The following is a 19,105-nucleotide window of genomic DNA, read 5'->3' as shown; positions in this document are numbered from 1 at the left end:
TGACAGGAATCAAAAGAAACATTACTGTCATCTTCTTTTTCTACAAGGCCTGTGAATGGAAATGGATTTATTTGAGCATTGAGGGAAAATGTTCAGAAAAGGAGTAGATTAACACCTGAGGTGGATTGAAGTGGAGCGGTTACATGGTCACACATCAGATGCAGTGATAATGTCATTGAAAGAAATTTTCACAGTCCGTGGGATTCCTGATATCAGATAATGGTCCACAATCTGCAAACGTGTAGTTTCAAGACTTCACAGAACTATTTGGATTTGTTCACACAACAAGTTTATTGTCTCCTCAGGCTAATGGAGATGCTGAAAAAGGTACCAGAACTCTAAAGACATTACTGAAAAAGAATAAGGATTTTCAACTAGCGCTTTTGAGTTATAGATCCTCACCCTTGCAGAATGGATTGGCTCCATGCGAGTTACTCAGTGAATAAGGTTGTGGACACAGATTCCTACCCTTCCACGTACATTGATGTCACAGGTCAAAGATACAGACTTAGAGAAAATACGAGAAAGAGAAGAAGCTTACTGAAGTAAACAAATGGAATACTCTGGGCGGAATTTTCCCATTCCGCCCATGGCGGGTTTCGTGGCAGGTGGGAGTGGAGAATCCAGCAGCAGGCGAAAAGTCGCAAAACCACCGTTGTAAAAATAGATTGCAATTCTCCCGATGGCGTGTTGGCAATCTCCCCGAACTGTGGTGCAAACGCCATTTACATTCAATAACATGTCAATGCTCATTAAAACAGCTGCTCGCTGGAATCTCGTCACACCTTTCAATCTTGTGTCAGGCCAGCGGGAAATTACGTCAGCCTCAAACCCAATTGAAAAGGGGCAGTGAGCACAAGTCGGGCATCAGTTCACTGGTAACTTCGAGGTGAGTGGAACAGACATAGCCTGCCTGCCACAGTGCAGCACCAGTCTTGTGATGAACGCCACTCTGCTGGGTCTGTAGGGTTGGTCTGCACCTGCTCTTTGTCCCGAGGAACACCATTGTGTGTGGTACTCATGCAGGCCTCCACTTTCAGACAGTGACCAGTCCTGTGGCCGGGGTTGGGGAGAGCAGGGATCTTCTACCCCTGGTGCCTAAGACCGTTGTCCACAAGGACACTGCTGTGTGTGGTACTCATGCAGGCCTCCACTTTCAGAAACTAGCATTCAACCAGGGGTGGGCTATGAGGCGAGAGTGGAATTGATGAACACGATGGGGGCAACAGGGAGGGAAGGCTGTGCAAGGGCAGTGAGGGGTGAAGGGCAAACACATGTGGGCCTTTCTGGGGTCGCCCTCTAACCTCTTGCTGCCGCTGGAGCAGGAGTCTGCTTAGAAAGAAAGGAGGAAGACCTCCTTGCGATGAAAGCCACATTAGTGCTGTTAAAGTGCTAAACAGAACTCAGTGGCTTCACATCAGTCACTGCATCTCAAGAGTAACACACAGGAGTGTAGAATTTGGGAATGCAGGCAATAGTGAAGGAGACACAGCTGTAAAATATATGGCAACCATCAATGGAGGCTGGTCACATGTTCACCAGATTTGACATTCCTAATAGGCCAAAGGGCATCCACTCATTGATCATGAGCAACTGACTGGTCATTAATATGCCACATCAGAGATTGGAGCACAGAGCTGGGCTGGATCATTCATCTCAATTAAACTTTAGCATCCCACACAGGGCTCAATATGTTACATATCTGCGATGCCATCTTGGTCAGCTCCATGTGTGTGTTAGTGTCTCAGGGACAAGGAGGCATCAGCCACCATGCAAATAGGGCAGGAAAAACTATGAACCCTTACAGTCTCCGTACATGTCATCTCCTGAGCTTCACTTTATTGCTCCTTGAATCATTAATGTCTTCAATGTTTTCTTTCAGAGAGAAGGATAAAGCACAAATGGATCCAGGGCTCAATGCTGCCTTTGTCAGGAACCTAATGCAATGGAGGAGGTGAAGGAGGGAGAAGCAACCCTGCACGTAACTCCAGCAGGAGGGACATGGTCAAGCGGAGCCACAGCATGAACAGCAGGGTCAGGAGGAGAGACCCAGAAGGGCAACCCGCCAGACATGGGTTTATCATATCAATAGGGGACCAATGCAGCATCTCTCAGTCCACAACACATCGATGCATAAAGGAGGTCACAGGTGCCCTTTACAGGAAGGCCCATCATTATGTCAGGTTTGCTCTGGATGAATTTAGCCAGGCTGCGAAATTCACCGGCTTGGCTGCCATCTCAGGTTTCCCTAGAGTGCAGGGTGCAATAGACGGCACCTATGTGGCTGTATGGGCTCCATGGCAGCAGCCCTTAATGTTTATAAACCGCAAGGGCTACCTTTCCATCAATGTATAACTGGTGTGTGATCACCAGGAGCGCATAATCCACATTGGTGCACGGTACCCTGGGAGCTGCCATGACTCCTACATCCTGAGTCACTCCCAGGTGCCTGAGATTTTCGAGGGGCCATTACATCTGCAGGAACGGCTGCTTGGGGATAAGGGGGACCCACTGAAACACTGGCTGATGACCCAGTGCGCCATCCTCAGAGTCGTTCCAAGGAGAGGTACAACACTACTCACAGCTCCACACGATCCTTATAGAGCAGACCATGGGGCTTCTGAAGATGCATTTCAGATGTTGGACTGCTCAGCTGGCTCACTCCAATACACTCCCGACTGGGCTTCCCCACATATTCCCTGCCAGAGGATGAACTGGGGGAGGATGAAAGCTCATGAAAAGATGATGATCTGGAGGCCCAGGGACCTCGCGAGGCCACCGAGGGTCAGTATGAGCACGATCACACCATGGAGGAAGGAAGATGTGGGAGACGTGCCCGTGATACATTAATCGCTGACCTGCTCCAGGAAGAGTAAAGTTAAGTGAAGGAATATGACCACACCTCTCCCAGCCCTCAATGCCATTCTCTTTCAACTCAGGAGATGTCCACCCACTCACAGTGAGAATAAGTCCCACACTCACACTTGCACATTCTGACCTGATGAATCGCCAGGCCATGATCTTTGCTTTGGTCTGTAGAGCCCTGTGAGTGAGCTTAGTCTGGGAACTGAGAGTCCACTTAGAAACAACAGTGATGTGAGAGAAGACTTGAAGCCTTTGCTGCCATCTAATGATGCAAACACTGCTGCAACTGAGATGTGGACATGCCCAGGGATCTTCTCCTCCCGTTCATGTCTTTTCTTCTGTCACTGCCACTGAGGAGACACAAATGCCGCTAGCTTATCAATGCTGATGAGCTGCCCTCACTCATTGACGTTCCTTGAAGAAGGGGAGTTAGAAACGCTTACATCACACATTTCCAATAAAGACATAAACACATCTCCCTCACATTACACTAGGTGCAGAGACTAATTCAACTGAGGTTAACATCACAGGAATGTGAAGCTCACAGTGGGACACTATTACTGAGTGGGAGGATGGTTAAACTTCAAAATAAGAGGATTCCAAAGTACAAAATCACAACGCCTTCAATTGACCAAAATATTCACATAACCAGCAAATATATTAACAAATGTACAACTTATTTACATGTCCGTGACCCAGAAGAGACATCAATTTTTCTTAACTTTCCTAACCCTACCACTACACCTGGGTGCGGGCCTGACATCTGCAGCAGAGGTGGAGGCAGCCTGCTGACTGCTACATCCTGATGTCTGTGATGACCTTGGCAGATGTCCTGTGGTGGCCCGAGGCCTGGAGGGTCCCGGCTTGATAAGGATCACCTGCTCAGGGGCAGAAGTGCCCTCGGCTGCCTGAGCAGCTGGAGTGGATGGGGGTGACAGAGGGGGCTGTGAGCAGCTGCACACCCTCAGAATGTCCTGGCAGGAGGTCCCTGAGGTGTCCGGCTGACTCTCCTCCTCTTTGTGGGATCCCGAGGGCCCCGCCCTGACTCCTGCAGGAGACGGTGCACCTGGAGGGAAGTCAAGGTGCCTCATCGCCATGTTGTCCACATCCTGATGGTGCCCACCAGGGTGTGTGGCCATGGAGTGCAGGGCTGAGCGCCAATCCGGCAAAACCTGCTGGACCATGGTCTCCATGGTGGTTGCCAACCTTCCCAGGGTGACCTCGAGGCGCTCACATGTCGGAGCCACAACATCAGACATAGCGTGGATGGACTCCTCTATCATTCACTCTAGTCTGCTGAGAGACTGTCAAATCTCTTCCTGATGTTCCACCACCTGTCGTTGCATCTCCAGCATTGAGTTGGTGGCTGCTTCCAGAGGCTCATCATCTGACTCGGACTGAGTGGGTGGCTGGTCTCCAGCAGCCCTCCGAGTGCCGGAGACCTGGGCTGTCCCTGCCTCCGACTGCTGTGGGGACGTGTCAGTGAGGAATTCCCCAGAAAGTGAGCCCGAGCCTAACCTACAGCTGTGCCCCACCAACGTGTGTGTCTGAGCTGGTGGAGGGTGTGTGTGAGCGCCGGGACAGTTCCGGAGCTTCGTCTGCAGATGTGGCCTGGGATCTCACTGGACCGGCTTGGGGGCCTCAATCTGCTGGTGCCTAGAAAATAGAAAATAGAGTTTCAGTTAATGAGCATGAGCTGGATAAGACTGCATGTAACTCATTGTGACTGTCAGGATTTGATGAAGTAATGGAGCTGTGATCCGTATTAGGTTGCTGGGAGAGGCCGATCTCCCCTTCCCCACAGACCAATCCTTGTCTTCCCCAGATAGCTCAGCAGCATCCTCCTCGAATTTGGTGAGGGGTATGGTGCTGGCCATCCCTCCCCTGATCTGCGCTCTCTCTCACGCCTGTTGTGTGCCAGCTTGGCCTGGATGAAGAAGGAAGAAAGGCAGGTGATGAGAAGGGATGGAGCGGAGGTTGGGTGAGACGTGTGTCCCCTGTGTGGAGGAGCCCCCCCAGAAAGGCCAGAGGATGGAGTGTGAGCAACTTGATAGATGGGATGGTGGTGATGTGAAAGTCTCGGTGAGAGAACGAGTGTTGACATGTGTTCCCCGCTAAGGTTTGTGTGAGATCCCTGAAGAGAGAGTTTGAGTGCATGGTGTCAGGATGAGAGTTTGATATTGGAGGGAGTTGAAGGATGACTTTCCCTGGCGGACCGGATGAGATCATTCATCCTCACCCTGCACTGGGAGCATTTCGGATACATCTCTGCAGCCATCCCTGGGATAGAGCGCGTGCCTGTGGGCCTGCACTTTCTGACCAAGGCCTGGAGGTCCTGGTGTGTGAAGCGAGGTGCTGCCTTCTTCTGCAGGCTCTTGGCCTTCCTCTTTTGGCTGCCTGATACCTCTGGTGGACTGGAGAAAATGAGATTGTGTGTGGGACTGGCCTTTAAATATGGCGCCTGGATCTTTGAACCAGCCAGCTGACCATGGCTTCACAAATTAACTCCCAACATGCCAGGAGATTCAGACCAGTGTGCGCCTTAGCATAATTAATGAGGCTCCAAACACAGAATCGGGTGCGAGTTCCTGGCATTCCAGACAGCGGGCTGGATGCTGCCAAATCCGCCCACCACCGCATTTAGTCTCATTTATGGAAAATTACGCCCTATGAGAGTCATCACAGAGCAAGAGCATTATCATATCTTCAACAGGGAGAACAGATTTGGATCAGAGCTCAATTGAGATTTGGAGAAAGAGTGGACAATTCACCACACCTGAGATCTTATATTGTCAGATGGAACAGGGCACAGTCAGAAGAAACAGCAGATCTTTGACGGCACCACATTGCTTATTGGTGTAAGAAAAAAACCAGAGGAAAGAGAGAGAAGAAAGAACAAAAGGGAACTTGGTGACAGAAAGGAAAATTACATTTACCCAAGAGCAAAAAGAGGCTACATTTCCTCTGAGAATTCAAAACTGTGAAAAGTTCAGAATGAATAAGAGACTGAAGCATTGGGTTTCCAGGAACATCAGTGAATATTGAAGTCTAAACAAAGACTTGGGGGAGATGTAGTTAAATGGAGTAATTTAGACTAAGTCCCACATAGAGTTAACTGCAATAGATAGTGATGTCATTAGAAGGAAGTGACCAATGTACTCGTGACCTGAAAGTCTAGGAGAAAGCAGCATAGAAAGAAGCTCATGTAAGGGAGTGTTCTTGTAACTGTAAATGTTAGAATAGAGTTAGAGTGTTCGCAGTTGGCAGTTTTTGAAACTATTCAAACGCAACAATACAATAATATAATGACTTGGTCTTGGCTTTATTTAAAATCTCCAGTAATCCATTCCACAATCTTACAACCCACTGTGTAAAAAGGTTTCTCTTGCTCTTTGTCTTCAATCACCGTTAATATCTGTTTGCCCATCCCTTCGAAATTTTAAACACTGGCCACCTGAGGGGAATTATTTACACAGCAAGTTATTATGACCTGAATGCATAACCTGAAAAAGTGGTTCAAGCAGATTCAATACGAACCTTCAAAAAGGAATTGGATATATACCTGAAGGGGAAAAAATTGTAAGGCTGTTAAGAAAGATGAAGGTGGGAGCAGACTAATTTGATAGCTCTTGCTGAGATGGGCTAAATGGCCTTCTCCTGTGCACCATGGTTTTATCAATTCACCCCATTTCTCCTCGTTCCCCATTTTCTAAAGAAACTAGCCCCAATTTTTCAAAGGTACATTCATTGAAAAGTAAAGACCAACTGTTCATTCTCTTTAATTGCTTGTGATGTTGGTTGGATTGTTAAGTTGGTGGTTTAGTTTGAAGGGTGTGGCATAGAGCAGCCTGAGTGGGGAAATGGGTGGGGGTCACAGTTGAGTCATGGACCTCTATTGACTTGAGGTAAGGAAGAGGTCATTGAGAAAGGATCCCCCTAGTCTCAGGATTGGACTATAGCTGTCAAGGAGATTCCTAATTGTAGTATGAGGGTCTGGCACATTTAGGATTAATATGGGACTAAGTACAGTATCACCCACACAATGATGTAAGAGAACATATGACCCGTGCTTAGGGATCAGGGTCAGTCTAGTGTTGGACAGAGCCATGTGCACAAGGAAGCATGAAGCAGCTCATGTATTGAACCCTTTACTGTATGTATATATATATATGTTGACTTATTTAAGACTACAAAGAATTAATTAAACCTTCCAAGTGGTATCCATCACCCTACAACATGGTGGCAATGAATGGAAAAACCAAAAACCTCATAAAATAATGCAAAGAAAAACAAAAATCCTGCAAGACGAGAGAAAAATTAAAAGTGCATTCTGACCTGAAAAAAAGATCAAGAAGCAGATACACAGAGGAAAATCGCCAGGGAAAACCTCCAAAGAAAGGCTTGGCAGCTAAAGGCAGAAATTTAAAATTCCTCACTACAGCAGAAGACTCCATAGGATCTTTTGGGAGTCCAGCTTCAATTCCCAGAGTGCAGACTCAGCAGACCTAACAGGGGTGAGCTAAATCTTTTAAATTCTATGAAACAGCAATTCCTGAGAAACTTTTAAAAGTTCAGTGGTCAGAAATGGCCATTTAAAAACTGCATTGGATAAACCACATTCCCGAGTTAGCATCTGAGCTCACTCCAAGAAGAAGAGAAAAATAATTAATCCAGAGGAATTGCGATGAAGGAGTCAGCTTTAAAGACCAGGCCAGGGTTCAACACTTTTGAGACTCTAAAGCATAGCACTGAAATGGAGAAGTCTGCAACTAGTTGATCCAAGCAGCCGTTGTTTCAATTTTTTTTCACAGCTGAGCACGAGCTAACTAAAGAACAGCAAAAGTGAGCTTACTAAAAATCAGTATTCAACAGTCTGCAACATTAACTGCATACTTATTGGTGGATGACCAGTTTAATATATGAAATAAAGGAACATCACTTTGCACACAAATACTGCAGTCTGTGTGAACATGGGGCCTGTGGAATTCATTATTTAAAAACAAAATGATTTGGAAAACAAGTTGAAGGACCAAGGCCTTCAAGTCACAATAAGTCTGAAAAACAGCTAAAGGAAGGATCAGGTAAATTAGTAAATTCTGATTGGGTGACATTGAGTGTTATAGCCAAGCACTGAGTAAGTACCAAACTATAGGGAAAGGCAGATGGTGGGAATGTGTCCCTGGGATCTCCTGCATTGCACCAGAGACTGGGTAGAGGCCACTTCAAGTCCCCTAGAGGTGGACATGTGAAGCCCAGGTTGCTTTGGAGTCTTTTTATTTCCACTGATAACCACTGACCCTGAGTTCCTCTGATTCTGTCCTTGATGGAGCCAGAGTTCCTCAATTTCTTTTTCTTTGGTTTTCTGTCTGAAGGAAGGTCCTTGGTGATTGTTCACTGAAACATGACAAGGGGCTGTGATTTTTTTTACCCCAGGTAAAGCCAAGAGGCAAGACCCAAGCCTAGATCAGTTGGAACAGGGATCAAGGCCTGTGCTGTTGGCGTTAATCTGATCCACATGCTAGCTGTCTAGCCAACTGAGCTAACTACCCCACCACCTCCCCAACACCCCCTCCACCCCTCTACGTCTCCAACACCCCCACCACCCTTCCACCTCCACCAACACCTACCTCTCCACCACCTCCCCCACCTCAATTTATCAGGTGAAGATTATCAGGAAGGAAACTTCCAGAAGCGAGTAAATCAGCTATGAGAAATGTATCTTTATCAGAATGGATGAGCTTGGCTCTCTGTTCCCGTTCTCCATGTGTGAGAGTAAGTGTTGGTAGCTGTTGGACTGGGGAGGCATTTTCCAGCCAGGATCAGTGAATATCCAAGAGAAGCAGGAACCCAAAATGATTTCTCATGTCCCCAATACAGGGGACTGAATCCCCAACCAGGGTCCCTGTTCAAATCAGCTAGGTACAGTAAGAGGGAGGAACTTAATTGGACTTGCTGGTCTATATAGTTTAGTATTATACTTACCCAATGATCCTGTTATAGAGGCCAATAAAGAACAGGCACCAACTTGTTACCTGATGGCTCTGTGGACAAATCAAACCGACTCTAAGTCTCACACTGATTTCATTACAGGGATATTGCAACTGATGTTAAGGTTAGCCATGATCTAATAGAAGAACAGAACAAACTCAAGGGTCTGAAGGACTCCTCCTGTTCCTATATTCCTAAATCGCTCACTGATTTCATTGCAGGGATATTCTGAGGCAGAATGCCTCTGCTGTAGATGCTGCCATTGCTTCCTTGCTCTGTAATGGACTCATGAATGCACACAGCATGGGGATCGGAGGAGGCTTCTTCATGACTATTTACAATGCACACACAGGTAGGTATCTCTTTGATCCATCTGTGTCCTTGCTGTCATTCTACTGCTTCGCCTCTTAGTTTGAGACCACTCCATGCAGCCCAGAGGAACAATCTCTGGGCTGTTGCAGGAAGTTAATTTGAGATGCTCCATGCAGTTGCCGATAGTTAGTGACATTGTACTGTGTGTTCCATTGAGGAGGAAATCCCTCCACAGCAGCTGGTGAAATTAACTGCCACTCTTCCCCATGTTTTTGATTTTTATTCTTCCCACTATCAGTACCAGATCCTCTAGATATGGGCCACCCAGTGAACTGAATTATCCAAACATTTTGTTACTTTCCTGTCACTCCTCTGGTCTGAATTGTTATTAGAAAGGCTACACTGAATTTCCAAGCAGCTCTGCTGTACCCATTTTACACAGGATTTGTGACATTGGATATATAAAAGACGAGTTGGCCCATGATGTTCCAAAGGATTTAGTTGTGCACGGAATTGGCGTGTGCAACTTACGAAATATTGGTGCAATTCTTTGGAACTTACTATATGTAATTTTGAAGCCAGTTTACTGTGTTTCTGACTTTGTCAATGTTTTTCCTTGAGCAGGCCTCTCTGCACATTAACAGACCATGCAGTTAACATCATTAGTTAAAATCATGAATTAAAATGATGAGAATTTGGCAGATTGTTGGTGCCTCCCTGTAGCTCAGTCATAGCTATAACAAGGCTTCATTTCTTGGGGGGCTTTGCACAAAGTGGCTGGAATTTTATGAAGCCTGAAGGAGTGGGACCAGGGGGTGGGGGAAAGCATAAAAAACCGGAAAGTGGGTGGGGGGTGGTGGATGCATGCCTGTTGCCTTTACACTGCCATGGCATCTTTTCAGTGACATGGATAGTGGGTGATGACCAATTGTGCCACTTAAGTGGCCAATTAAGGGCCTCTTACCACTGTCACTTGCAAGTGGTCTCTGCCACATGGGGAGACCACCTGGTGAACCATTGCTGCCTCTGTGTGTGTGTTCAGAAAGGGTCCCTCCTGATGGGGCATTCTGTGACCCACTGAGAGTCCCACCAACAGTAATGGCCTGGCAAAAGTTGCCCCCCCACCAAACACCCTCACCAGCCAAACACCAACCCTCCCGCCACCCCCCCACCTCCCACCTACCCTCAATGTTGTTAGGGCTTGTCTACTGACCCTGGTGACCCCCGAACCCACTTACCGGCCAGAATTTTCCAGCTGACTTGCGGGTGGCAGAGCCCACACGTCAGCGCTTAAAATGTTGCCAACGTCAGTGCACAGCACAGCGATATCTCGGTTGGCAGGCGCGCTCAGCAGCGGGGCGTTCGCCCGCCATTAATTGAAGGCCTCATTTAGGCCCTTAACTTGCCAAGTGTCCTGGATTTTGAGGGACCCGTGTGAACTTCGGGTTGGTGCACGGGCCCAAAGGGCAGGCGGGTAGGAGATTTTTTAAGAAAAATAATGTACTGGTGGGATACGTGGACTCAAGGGGTTGTTCATGTTTTACGTGAAGCTTTAATTGCTGAAAGTGTTTAAAAGTTGCCTGTGTGATTGTTAACAGTTCTCATCGATTTCCAAGAACTTCTTGTGTACTTTGAAACCAGTCTGCAGACAGTAATCTTTCTCGGGCCTGCAGCTTTCCGGAGGCCTCCATTTAGTCCAGGGGTATGGGTTCTGACCTCTCCACTGGAGGCAGCTCCCCTGAGGAGGAATGGAGGGATAGAATAAGGAGGAGGCCAGGACTGGACAATCAACCTCCAGGGGAGCCACCTATGGGAGGCCAGGCATGGGCACAAGGGGCGCAGGGCCAAGAGTTTGTCCACGGTGGAAGAGGCCGCAGAAGATGCCACTATCCTGCTGCCAGGGTATACAGGCGGCAAAGCAGCTACCTCATTATGACTGAGGTGCAGTGCCGAAGTAGGCTCTGACTGTCAAGGGATACAGTCAACTACATCTGTCAGATGACTGGGCCTGAGATCTCCGCTAACTGTGTGGGAGGACACCCCCATGCCAGCAGCTCTGAAGCTCACAGTTGCCCTCAAGTTCTATGCCTTCCAGGGCTCGGTGGGTGATCTTTGTGGTGTCTCCCAATCAGCTGTCCACACTTGTGTCAAGCAGGTTACAGATGCTCTGTTCAGACGTGCATTGACCTTCATCCATTTCCGCTGTGACCAGGCAAGTCAGACACAGTGAGCCAGAGGCTTCACGGCCATTGCTGGTTTCCCCCACATCCAGGGTGCAATAGACTGTACACATGTGGGCATCAAGGCACCAGCGGGTGAGCCCGGTGCCTTTGTCAACAGGAAGGGCTTCCACTCCATGAACGTGCAGATAGTGCGTAATCACAGGATGCTGATTCTGCAAGTTTGTGCAAGGTACCCAGGCACCTCACATGATGCCTACATCCTCAGACAATCCCAGGGGCTCTTCAGTGCTCCGGCTCGGCTGGATGGATGGCTGCTGGGTGACAAGGGCTATCCCCTCAGAAGGTGGCTCCTGACGCCACTACGCCATCCAAGAACAGAAGCTGAGCAACGATACAATAGGAGCCACGGCACCACAAGGGCTGTAGTGGAGAGAACCATCGGTCTTCTCAAGATGCGCTTCCGTTGCCTGGACCGCTCAGGGGGCGCACTCCAGTAGCCCCCAGATCGCGTCTCTATGATAGTGGTAGAATGCTGTGCTCTACACAATCTTGCGCTGGAAAGGGGGGACGCAGTTGACGATTAAGACCTTGACACAGTGGATGAGGCTGCACATGATGAATCCAGCAGTGGCTCAGAGGATGAGGAAGCACAGGGCAATGATGAGGGGCAGCACACCGACCTGCTACTACACCAAGGAGGCAGGGACACCCGGGACACTTTAATCCAATGAACCTTCAGCTAGCTCCACACACATGGATCTGCAGGACCAGCATTGCCTGGCGCTTCCACACAAGGCATTTAGGTGCTACATCTTCCACCTCATCAGCTGCAACTAAGGGCTTAGTACAGAAACATCAATGTCCACTCAAACACTCATGATAAAGATGTGAAAAAGAAAAATGCACCACAAACAAAAGACCCTCAGCCATGGTAACAAAGATGGACTTTACTGTGTCCAAAAGAAAAGCACACAGCACTTTTTTGCGATAAGGAAAATATGGGTGCCTATTCTAAGGCCAACACAAAATCACCAGTGACAAACCCATGGAGTGCCTAAGGTGCCTTATGTTTACATTTGCGGGTGTTACGTCTAGGTGCTGCCCCATCGCTCGGAGTGGCTTGTGTGACAGCCTGCTGACTCTGTTGTCCTGTTGGCCTCGATGACCTTGGTGGCCGTCCTCTGGCCCATGGAGCCTCTGCTGACCCCGCCTGGGAGGGAGTGGCCAGTTCCAGAACAGGCATTTCCCCAGTTGTCGCAGCCTCGACGGATGCAGTGGTCACTGGCAGAGGGGCGGAGGAGCTGCTGCCCTCATCCGGAGCGCCCTGAGAGGAGCTCACAGCGACGACAGGCAGCTGCTATGTCAACGGGAGGTCCCTTTCGACCTCCCTGCTCACCGCAGATGCATGGGCACCAAGTGCTGCTTGTTGTCCACAATATCTCCCACATTGGGAATGACCACCCGTGGCCAGTACCGCTGTGAGGGCTTGCAGGTCAGACCGTATCCCAATCATAAAATGTTCGATTTAATTGAAGCCCCTCCCTATGAGAGTCACCAATCTCTTGTTGGAGGAAGCCTGAAGCTCTGTCCTGAGGGCCAAACTTTCACGTGCACTCTGCCTGGACTCCTCCATCGCAGAGAGCAACTGAAGCATTCCCTCATGCAACCCTGTCAGATGCAAATGCACTTCCTGCCAACTATCCTGCAGCTGCTACATTGGGGACAACTCCAGAGGCACGTCATCAGTGCTGGACTCAGACAAACGGAAAATTGTGCCCACCATGTTCTGAGACCAGGGTCCATTGCTGCTTTCCCCCCAGGGTGAAGACAAGCAGTAGCCACTGCTCCTGAGGGCACAGCTAGGACTAAAAAGCTACTGGCCCTCCGAGTGACCAACAGCTCTTCAAAATTGGATCTTGTTCTTTAAAGGGACGGGAACCCTAAGGGTAGCTCACTGGCTGCCTGATAAAATCCAGTCGGGCTCTTTGAAATGACCTAAGTGAGGAGTTTCCAACTTTGTGGTGATCTCTGCCCTGCCAAAATTCTGGCCAGTCTGTGCATCAATCTCTGTGCCAATTTTTTTTCCTGCATTGTTGGGATGGGTGCGTTGTGGGTAAAGCTACATTTCTACCTATCCCTGAATGCCTTGAATAGTGCGAGTGGTGGTGGTGCTTTGACAATGGTTTTAGATGGAGGATTACAGTATGTTGACTCAATGATGAAGAGGTAATAACATATTTCAAACTCAAAACAGAAAAGAAAACAAGTGCTTGTATTTATATGGTACTATACATGACTTCAAAGTACTTCACATTAATTACTTTTGAAGCGTATTCATTGTAGTGTAGGAAAGGCAGCAGACAATTTGCACAAACAACAAATAACTACCAGATAATCAGGATAGGTATTGACCGGGATACCAGTGTAAAATCTCTTTTGTTCCTTAAAATAGTACCTTGAAATAGTGAATCTTTGACGTACACCTCGGAGGTGGGCAGAAATGGGGTCAGGAATGGGGGAGGGACTCTGGAGCAGGAGGCTTAGCCTCTTTATTGAGCCTAAAAGAGGATTCCTGCTTCTCCTAGCTTCATCAGGGAAACTAAAAATAACTATCTCTTTGGGCCTACACACCTTCCGAATAGATCCTGATTCCCTATAGTCTGGCAGGAAAGCCACAATTGTGCCCCTGCCTAGGCCTGAGTCCATCGGAGAGCAGCCTGTGTATTTGGAGAAGACCCAACCAACCTTGCCATCCAGGTGCCTGCATAAAGAAAATCATGGATGGTGATTTTGTGCAACTTGAGAGAGGGTAAGTAGCCTTGACAATTTTTGCCCAGTTTTTGTTAGGTGGCTAAAATCATCGTCAATATGTTTTCAGGTACATTAAGAGATGAAACTCTATCTTCTCATGCTGCACTCTAACTCTTGCTGTGAATGCTTTGTACAGAATTCCTATACTGTGATCCCAATCATTTAGATCAATCCTTTCTCTCTTATTTTTTAGGAAAAATTGAAACTATTAATTCCAGAGAAGTGGCCCCTGGCAATGCATCAAGAGATATGTTTGTCAATAAGACGGATGGGGTGTCTTATGAAGGTAAACACTAGGACTGTAATCAGTACATTCTTGTAACCCCTCATCACTTAGTAAATTTCAAGTTCAAAAATTGAGGTTAAATTGGAGGCAAGGCCAGGAACAAAGCTTCAAAATAGCTTTTTGGGCCAGCTCCCCAAAGTGTTCTAGCTTCTGAACTACCGTGCCAGAAGTGTCAATGTGGCAGTGGCAATTCACCCATAGAAGCACGCAGCCAATCAGGTCAAATCAGGGACCAATTATGCTGCTGGAATCTTCCTGTGTTGAACAGGATCGCTGTTTTGTCTGCTGCCCAGCAGGTATTTGAATGTGGCCTCCCTGCTGCAGGCCATTGATGTCTCCTCACAATCCCTCCATTACTGAGCTGTTGGAATGAGAACTCCACAGCCACAAGTAATTATGTGGAGGTGTTTCCCCTCCACAAAGAGGGCCATTTTAAAAAAAAAAGTTCAGCAGGCTTCAGAGAGTGCCACCATGCTGAGGTACCCTCATGGTGTCCTACCTTCCTCAGCAGCACCCACCTCTCCTATTAGGCTGCTGGCTGTCCAGAGCTTTGGACCTCTGATTGTGCCTCCCACCTTGGGAACCCAGCCATCCTTAAATGGACAGCGAATACAAGGGTGGCCTCTTAATTGGCTGCCTCCCATAAGACCGGGACATTGTGTGGCCGCCCAGCACCAGCAGGACCAGGAGACAGAAAAAATTCCAATTTGGTAAAATCTCTCACTCTGACTCTGCAAGAGACCTATATATAAATGATATCCATACGAAGATCTGTTAATTTAGTTATTTCTGCTATTCTCTGGTGAGTAAATATGTAGAGTGGATTTTGCAATCCAAGTTAATATGGACTCCAATTTATTGGTCAACATGTCTCGATGCCTGGATGATGCACTTTGATGACTCAGACCCTGATTTGAATGTAGCCCATGCCAGTAAGAGTTACTGTTCTCTGCCAGCAGCCAGGGTTCTCCATGAAATGTTTGCACTAGGCATGGGAACCCAGCACCAAAGTCATCATTATTTGACAACCTCCAATCAGAGAGTTCATATTGATAATTGGTGTGTGAAATGTAAAATATTGTGGTGATTGGAAGAGGATATAGAGAAGATAAACCTATAATACAAGTTACTTCTGACCAGGGGGACCCTTCATCATGACCATGCTGAAAGTGGACAAAAGCTCCATTACACAACACTGACCCCATTTTTTGAAGAATGTACTTACGTAAATAAGGCCACATGGCCTGTTCTTTCCACAGCCAATGTGTAATTCACTCTATTGTGGATTCTAACTACTCTACTTAATCCATTGAAAAAGAAAGAGAGTTCCCTTTACTCTCCAAATTTAAACCAAACCAAATTCCAGATTATCCATCAAATCTTGCATCCTAAAGTATTGATCATCAACTGATCCACAGTCCATGGTCCCAACAACTCTAATAAATATGCAAAAGTTCATGATAAATGGTAAAGGGGGAAAACTGGAAGGAAGATCATCTCAATGCACATTGTTTGGCAGAAGCAGCAAGAGTTGATGTCAAGGCAGAAGCTCTGATTCATTTGAAGCATCTTAGCTATGTATAATAAGCAAGTTCTTCCTTCAGTCTAATCATTACTTGGTGAGGTAAACAGGACCAGATAACTCTTGTAAACGAGTGCGCTGAAATGGAAGGGTTTTAATTTTCGAAACTAGTTTGTTATTTATTTTTGTATCTACCCACAGGAGGATTGTCCATAGCAGTTCCTGGTGAAATCCGAGGATACCAACTGGCACATCAACGGCATGGACGGTTACCATGGAAATGGTTGTTTGAGCCAAGCATCAAACTTGCCACAGAGGGATTCCCCATTAGCCAGGCCCTTGCAGATGCTGTAAAGAAATATAAGGAAGACATTGAGAAAGACCAATCTTTATGGTAAGATAGAGAAATGTGGCTCTCAGCTGAGAATAACACCCCTTGCTTACTGGAACTTGACATGAATTGTAAAACTGGACTTTTCACTCTTGAGATTGTCAGGCAATACTGTATTTCATAACCCATGAGGTCATTTTACTCTCACTATTACCTCCTTCAGAGAATTCAATGAGATTGGTCAAGCAAGATTTTCCCTTCTAAAACTATGTTGACTATTCATTACTGTCTTTTTGAGTTATAGATGTTTTTCTATTGTTTCCTTTAGTAGGGATTCCATTGTTTTTCCTACCACCAGTATTAAGTCAACTGGTCTATAGTTTCCTTGGTATGTTCTATCTCCTTTCTTAATTATAGGCATAACTCTAGCTACTCGCCAGTCCATCTTTTTCAAATAAATTATCAAATATGTATAATGTTTTTTTTACATTCTTTTGCAAGAGTAGGGGATTTAACCTCCTTGAGTTTAATTAGTTGGTTTAATATTTTTCCATTTTCATTTTGTGTGGATATATAATCTTTAACCTCATCTTCTAATATCAAGTCCATTTAATCTGCCTCCCTGGCAAATACTGAAGCAAAGTAATTATTTAATATTTTTTGCCATTTTGCTATCACTATGATTTTATCCCATCCATTCCTTAGTAACCCTATTCCAATCCCAAATTTTCTTTCTTTATTTATGGGCAGAATTTTACGGCAGTGGGATTTTATGTTCCCACTAAAGCCAAAGAGGTTTAGACTGTCTCGCCGCATTTTACAACCCCGAGCCCGCTGAAACAGGGCAGTAAAATTTTGCCTCATGTGTCTGGAGAATATTGTTCTATTTTGTTGCATGTTCCTTGATACTTTAATTTCATAGTTCCTCTGCCTTTTCTCCTAATCTCTTCATAGTCTACATCATCACGCATCCCTTTGCTCTCCGTATACTTAACGTATGACTCTTTCCCTATCCTCAATTCATCCCTTATGTCTTTATTTATCTATGGTGTCTCATCAGTGTTTAGTAGGTTCTTGTTTTATATGAGGCTCTATTGAACATGATTTTAAATGTTACCCGTTGCTATTCTACATCATTGTTTGCCAATACTGGCTGGAATTTTCTGAACCCACCACTGGCGGGCATCATTGTGGGCGGGATGCGAAAAGTTAGAGAACAGCCCCGTCACACCCATGACGATGCCTGCCACTAGCATGACCAGAAAATCCCACCTCTTGCCTATCTCTATTGCCAGTCTCCCTCTAAACTTTCCTCCTCTGATTCTCTCAAGCAGCAAATATGCTATTTGATAATCTCTCCATAATCCCTGTAACTCTTGTTGTGTTGAAATGAAGACTGATTGCACCGTGCCTGCTCTAAATCATTATTTTTCTTTCACAACCTTAAATCAATGGGACTCCTTGCTTCCCAAAGTCTTCTTTTATAACCCAAGCTTGTAGTTGCCAAATGACTATTCCTAATTTTCTGCCTTTTTTCTATCTGTTCTCAAATTGATGATGTCCTTGCCTTTTCAATAAAAATGCATCTCTGATCAGTCTAAAAATGCTATCATGTCCTCTTTTATTCACAGATATATAATTTAAATCCATCCTGCACTTGCTGTTTAGTTGAGGGTGGAGATTATATTGATTCCCAAGCAGTAGACCTAGTTTGGTCTCCAGAGTCAATAAATGAACCATCTAGTCTGGCAGTATGGATAAATCAGGAAGCCCCCACATTTGATCTCTAGTTTGGGCTGACAGAAATGACACAACTGCAACTGCCTTTTGTTTCTTGCTCTTCATTGTTATCCAGTGACTCTTCCTGGAAAGTGTGTGTGTTGGAATCAGATGAGGGAAAAATTCTACTTGGGCCTAATACTGGTCACCATTAAATGATCTGTCAAAACACACTGTCTAGGCACTCTGAAAAATGATTCATGGAATCATAGCCAGGAGTAAATCTATTAGTAACTCAGAACAAAAGGAACTGGAAAGAGTCGTGTGTCATTGCACAAATGTCTGATGGAGGAAGGAAAGCAATGTAAATCCAGTTCCGTTTTATTATGTGACACTAAACATGTTATTGAAAGTACAGTTAAAAATAGAGCGACTGAACACCTTGCCTTTCTCTCAACAGTGAAGTATTTTGTAATTCAGATGGTAGAATACTCCGGGAAAAAGAAATCATCAAATTTACAAAGTTAGTAGCAACCTATCAGATTCTTGCTGATGAAGGACCTGATGCATTTTACAATGGATCTCTTTCCCAACAAATCGTGAACGATATTAGGAATGCAGGTGGGGAAAGGCTTTTTTAATTCATTAATTAGATATGTGCATCACTGGCAGATCAGCCTTTATTGCCAGTTGTGGATCAGCGAACTTCATGAACCTCTGAAGGCCATGTGGTGTAGGTATATCCACAACGTGTTTGCTAAGATGTTCCAGGATTTTGACATTGTGACATTGAGGGAATGGTGATATATTTCCAAGTCAGGTCTGAATGTGTCTTGGAGAGGAATTTGCAGGGTAAGCTGCCCTTGTTCTTCTAGATGGTCCAGTTCACGGGCTTTCAACTTGTTATTGATAAAAACATTGGTGATTTGATGCAGTGCATCTTGCAGATGGTACACACTGTGCTGACAGTGAAGGTGGTGCTAACTGTGCAGGATTATTTGTCCTGGATGGTGTTGAGCTTCTTGGAGCTGCATTCATCCAGGTAAGAGGACAGTATTCCATGTCACACCTGACTTGAGCTTCATAAA

At 46.1% G+C, this 19,105-nt stretch overlaps 1 protein-coding gene across 1 annotated transcript in view; it reads left to right on the top strand.

Moving 5' to 3' along the window:
* Nucleotides 1-19,105, top strand: part of LOC121286054 (glutathione hydrolase 1 proenzyme-like) — a 114,706-nt gene that overhangs the window by 18,071 nt on the left and 77,530 nt on the right. The window contains exons 2-5 of the mRNA XM_041203065.1: nucleotides 9,075-9,205; nucleotides 14,353-14,445; nucleotides 16,169-16,361; nucleotides 18,478-18,638. Of these exons, the coding sequence (XP_041058999.1) occupies nucleotides 9,142-9,205; nucleotides 14,353-14,445; nucleotides 16,169-16,361; nucleotides 18,478-18,638 (511 nt within the window). The 5' untranslated portion in view covers nucleotides 9,075-9,141. The remainder of the gene's footprint in view (nucleotides 1-9,074; nucleotides 9,206-14,352; nucleotides 14,446-16,168; nucleotides 16,362-18,477; nucleotides 18,639-19,105) is intronic.

Source organism: Carcharodon carcharias, chromosome 13 (genome assembly GCF_017639515.1).
Source record: "Carcharodon carcharias isolate sCarCar2 chromosome 13, sCarCar2.pri, whole genome shotgun sequence".
NCBI classification, from domain to species: Eukaryota; Metazoa; Chordata; class Chondrichthyes; order Lamniformes; family Lamnidae; genus Carcharodon; species Carcharodon carcharias.
The sequence above is the reverse complement of the archived record's forward strand: the minus strand, read 5'-3'. Positions and strand labels throughout refer to the sequence as shown.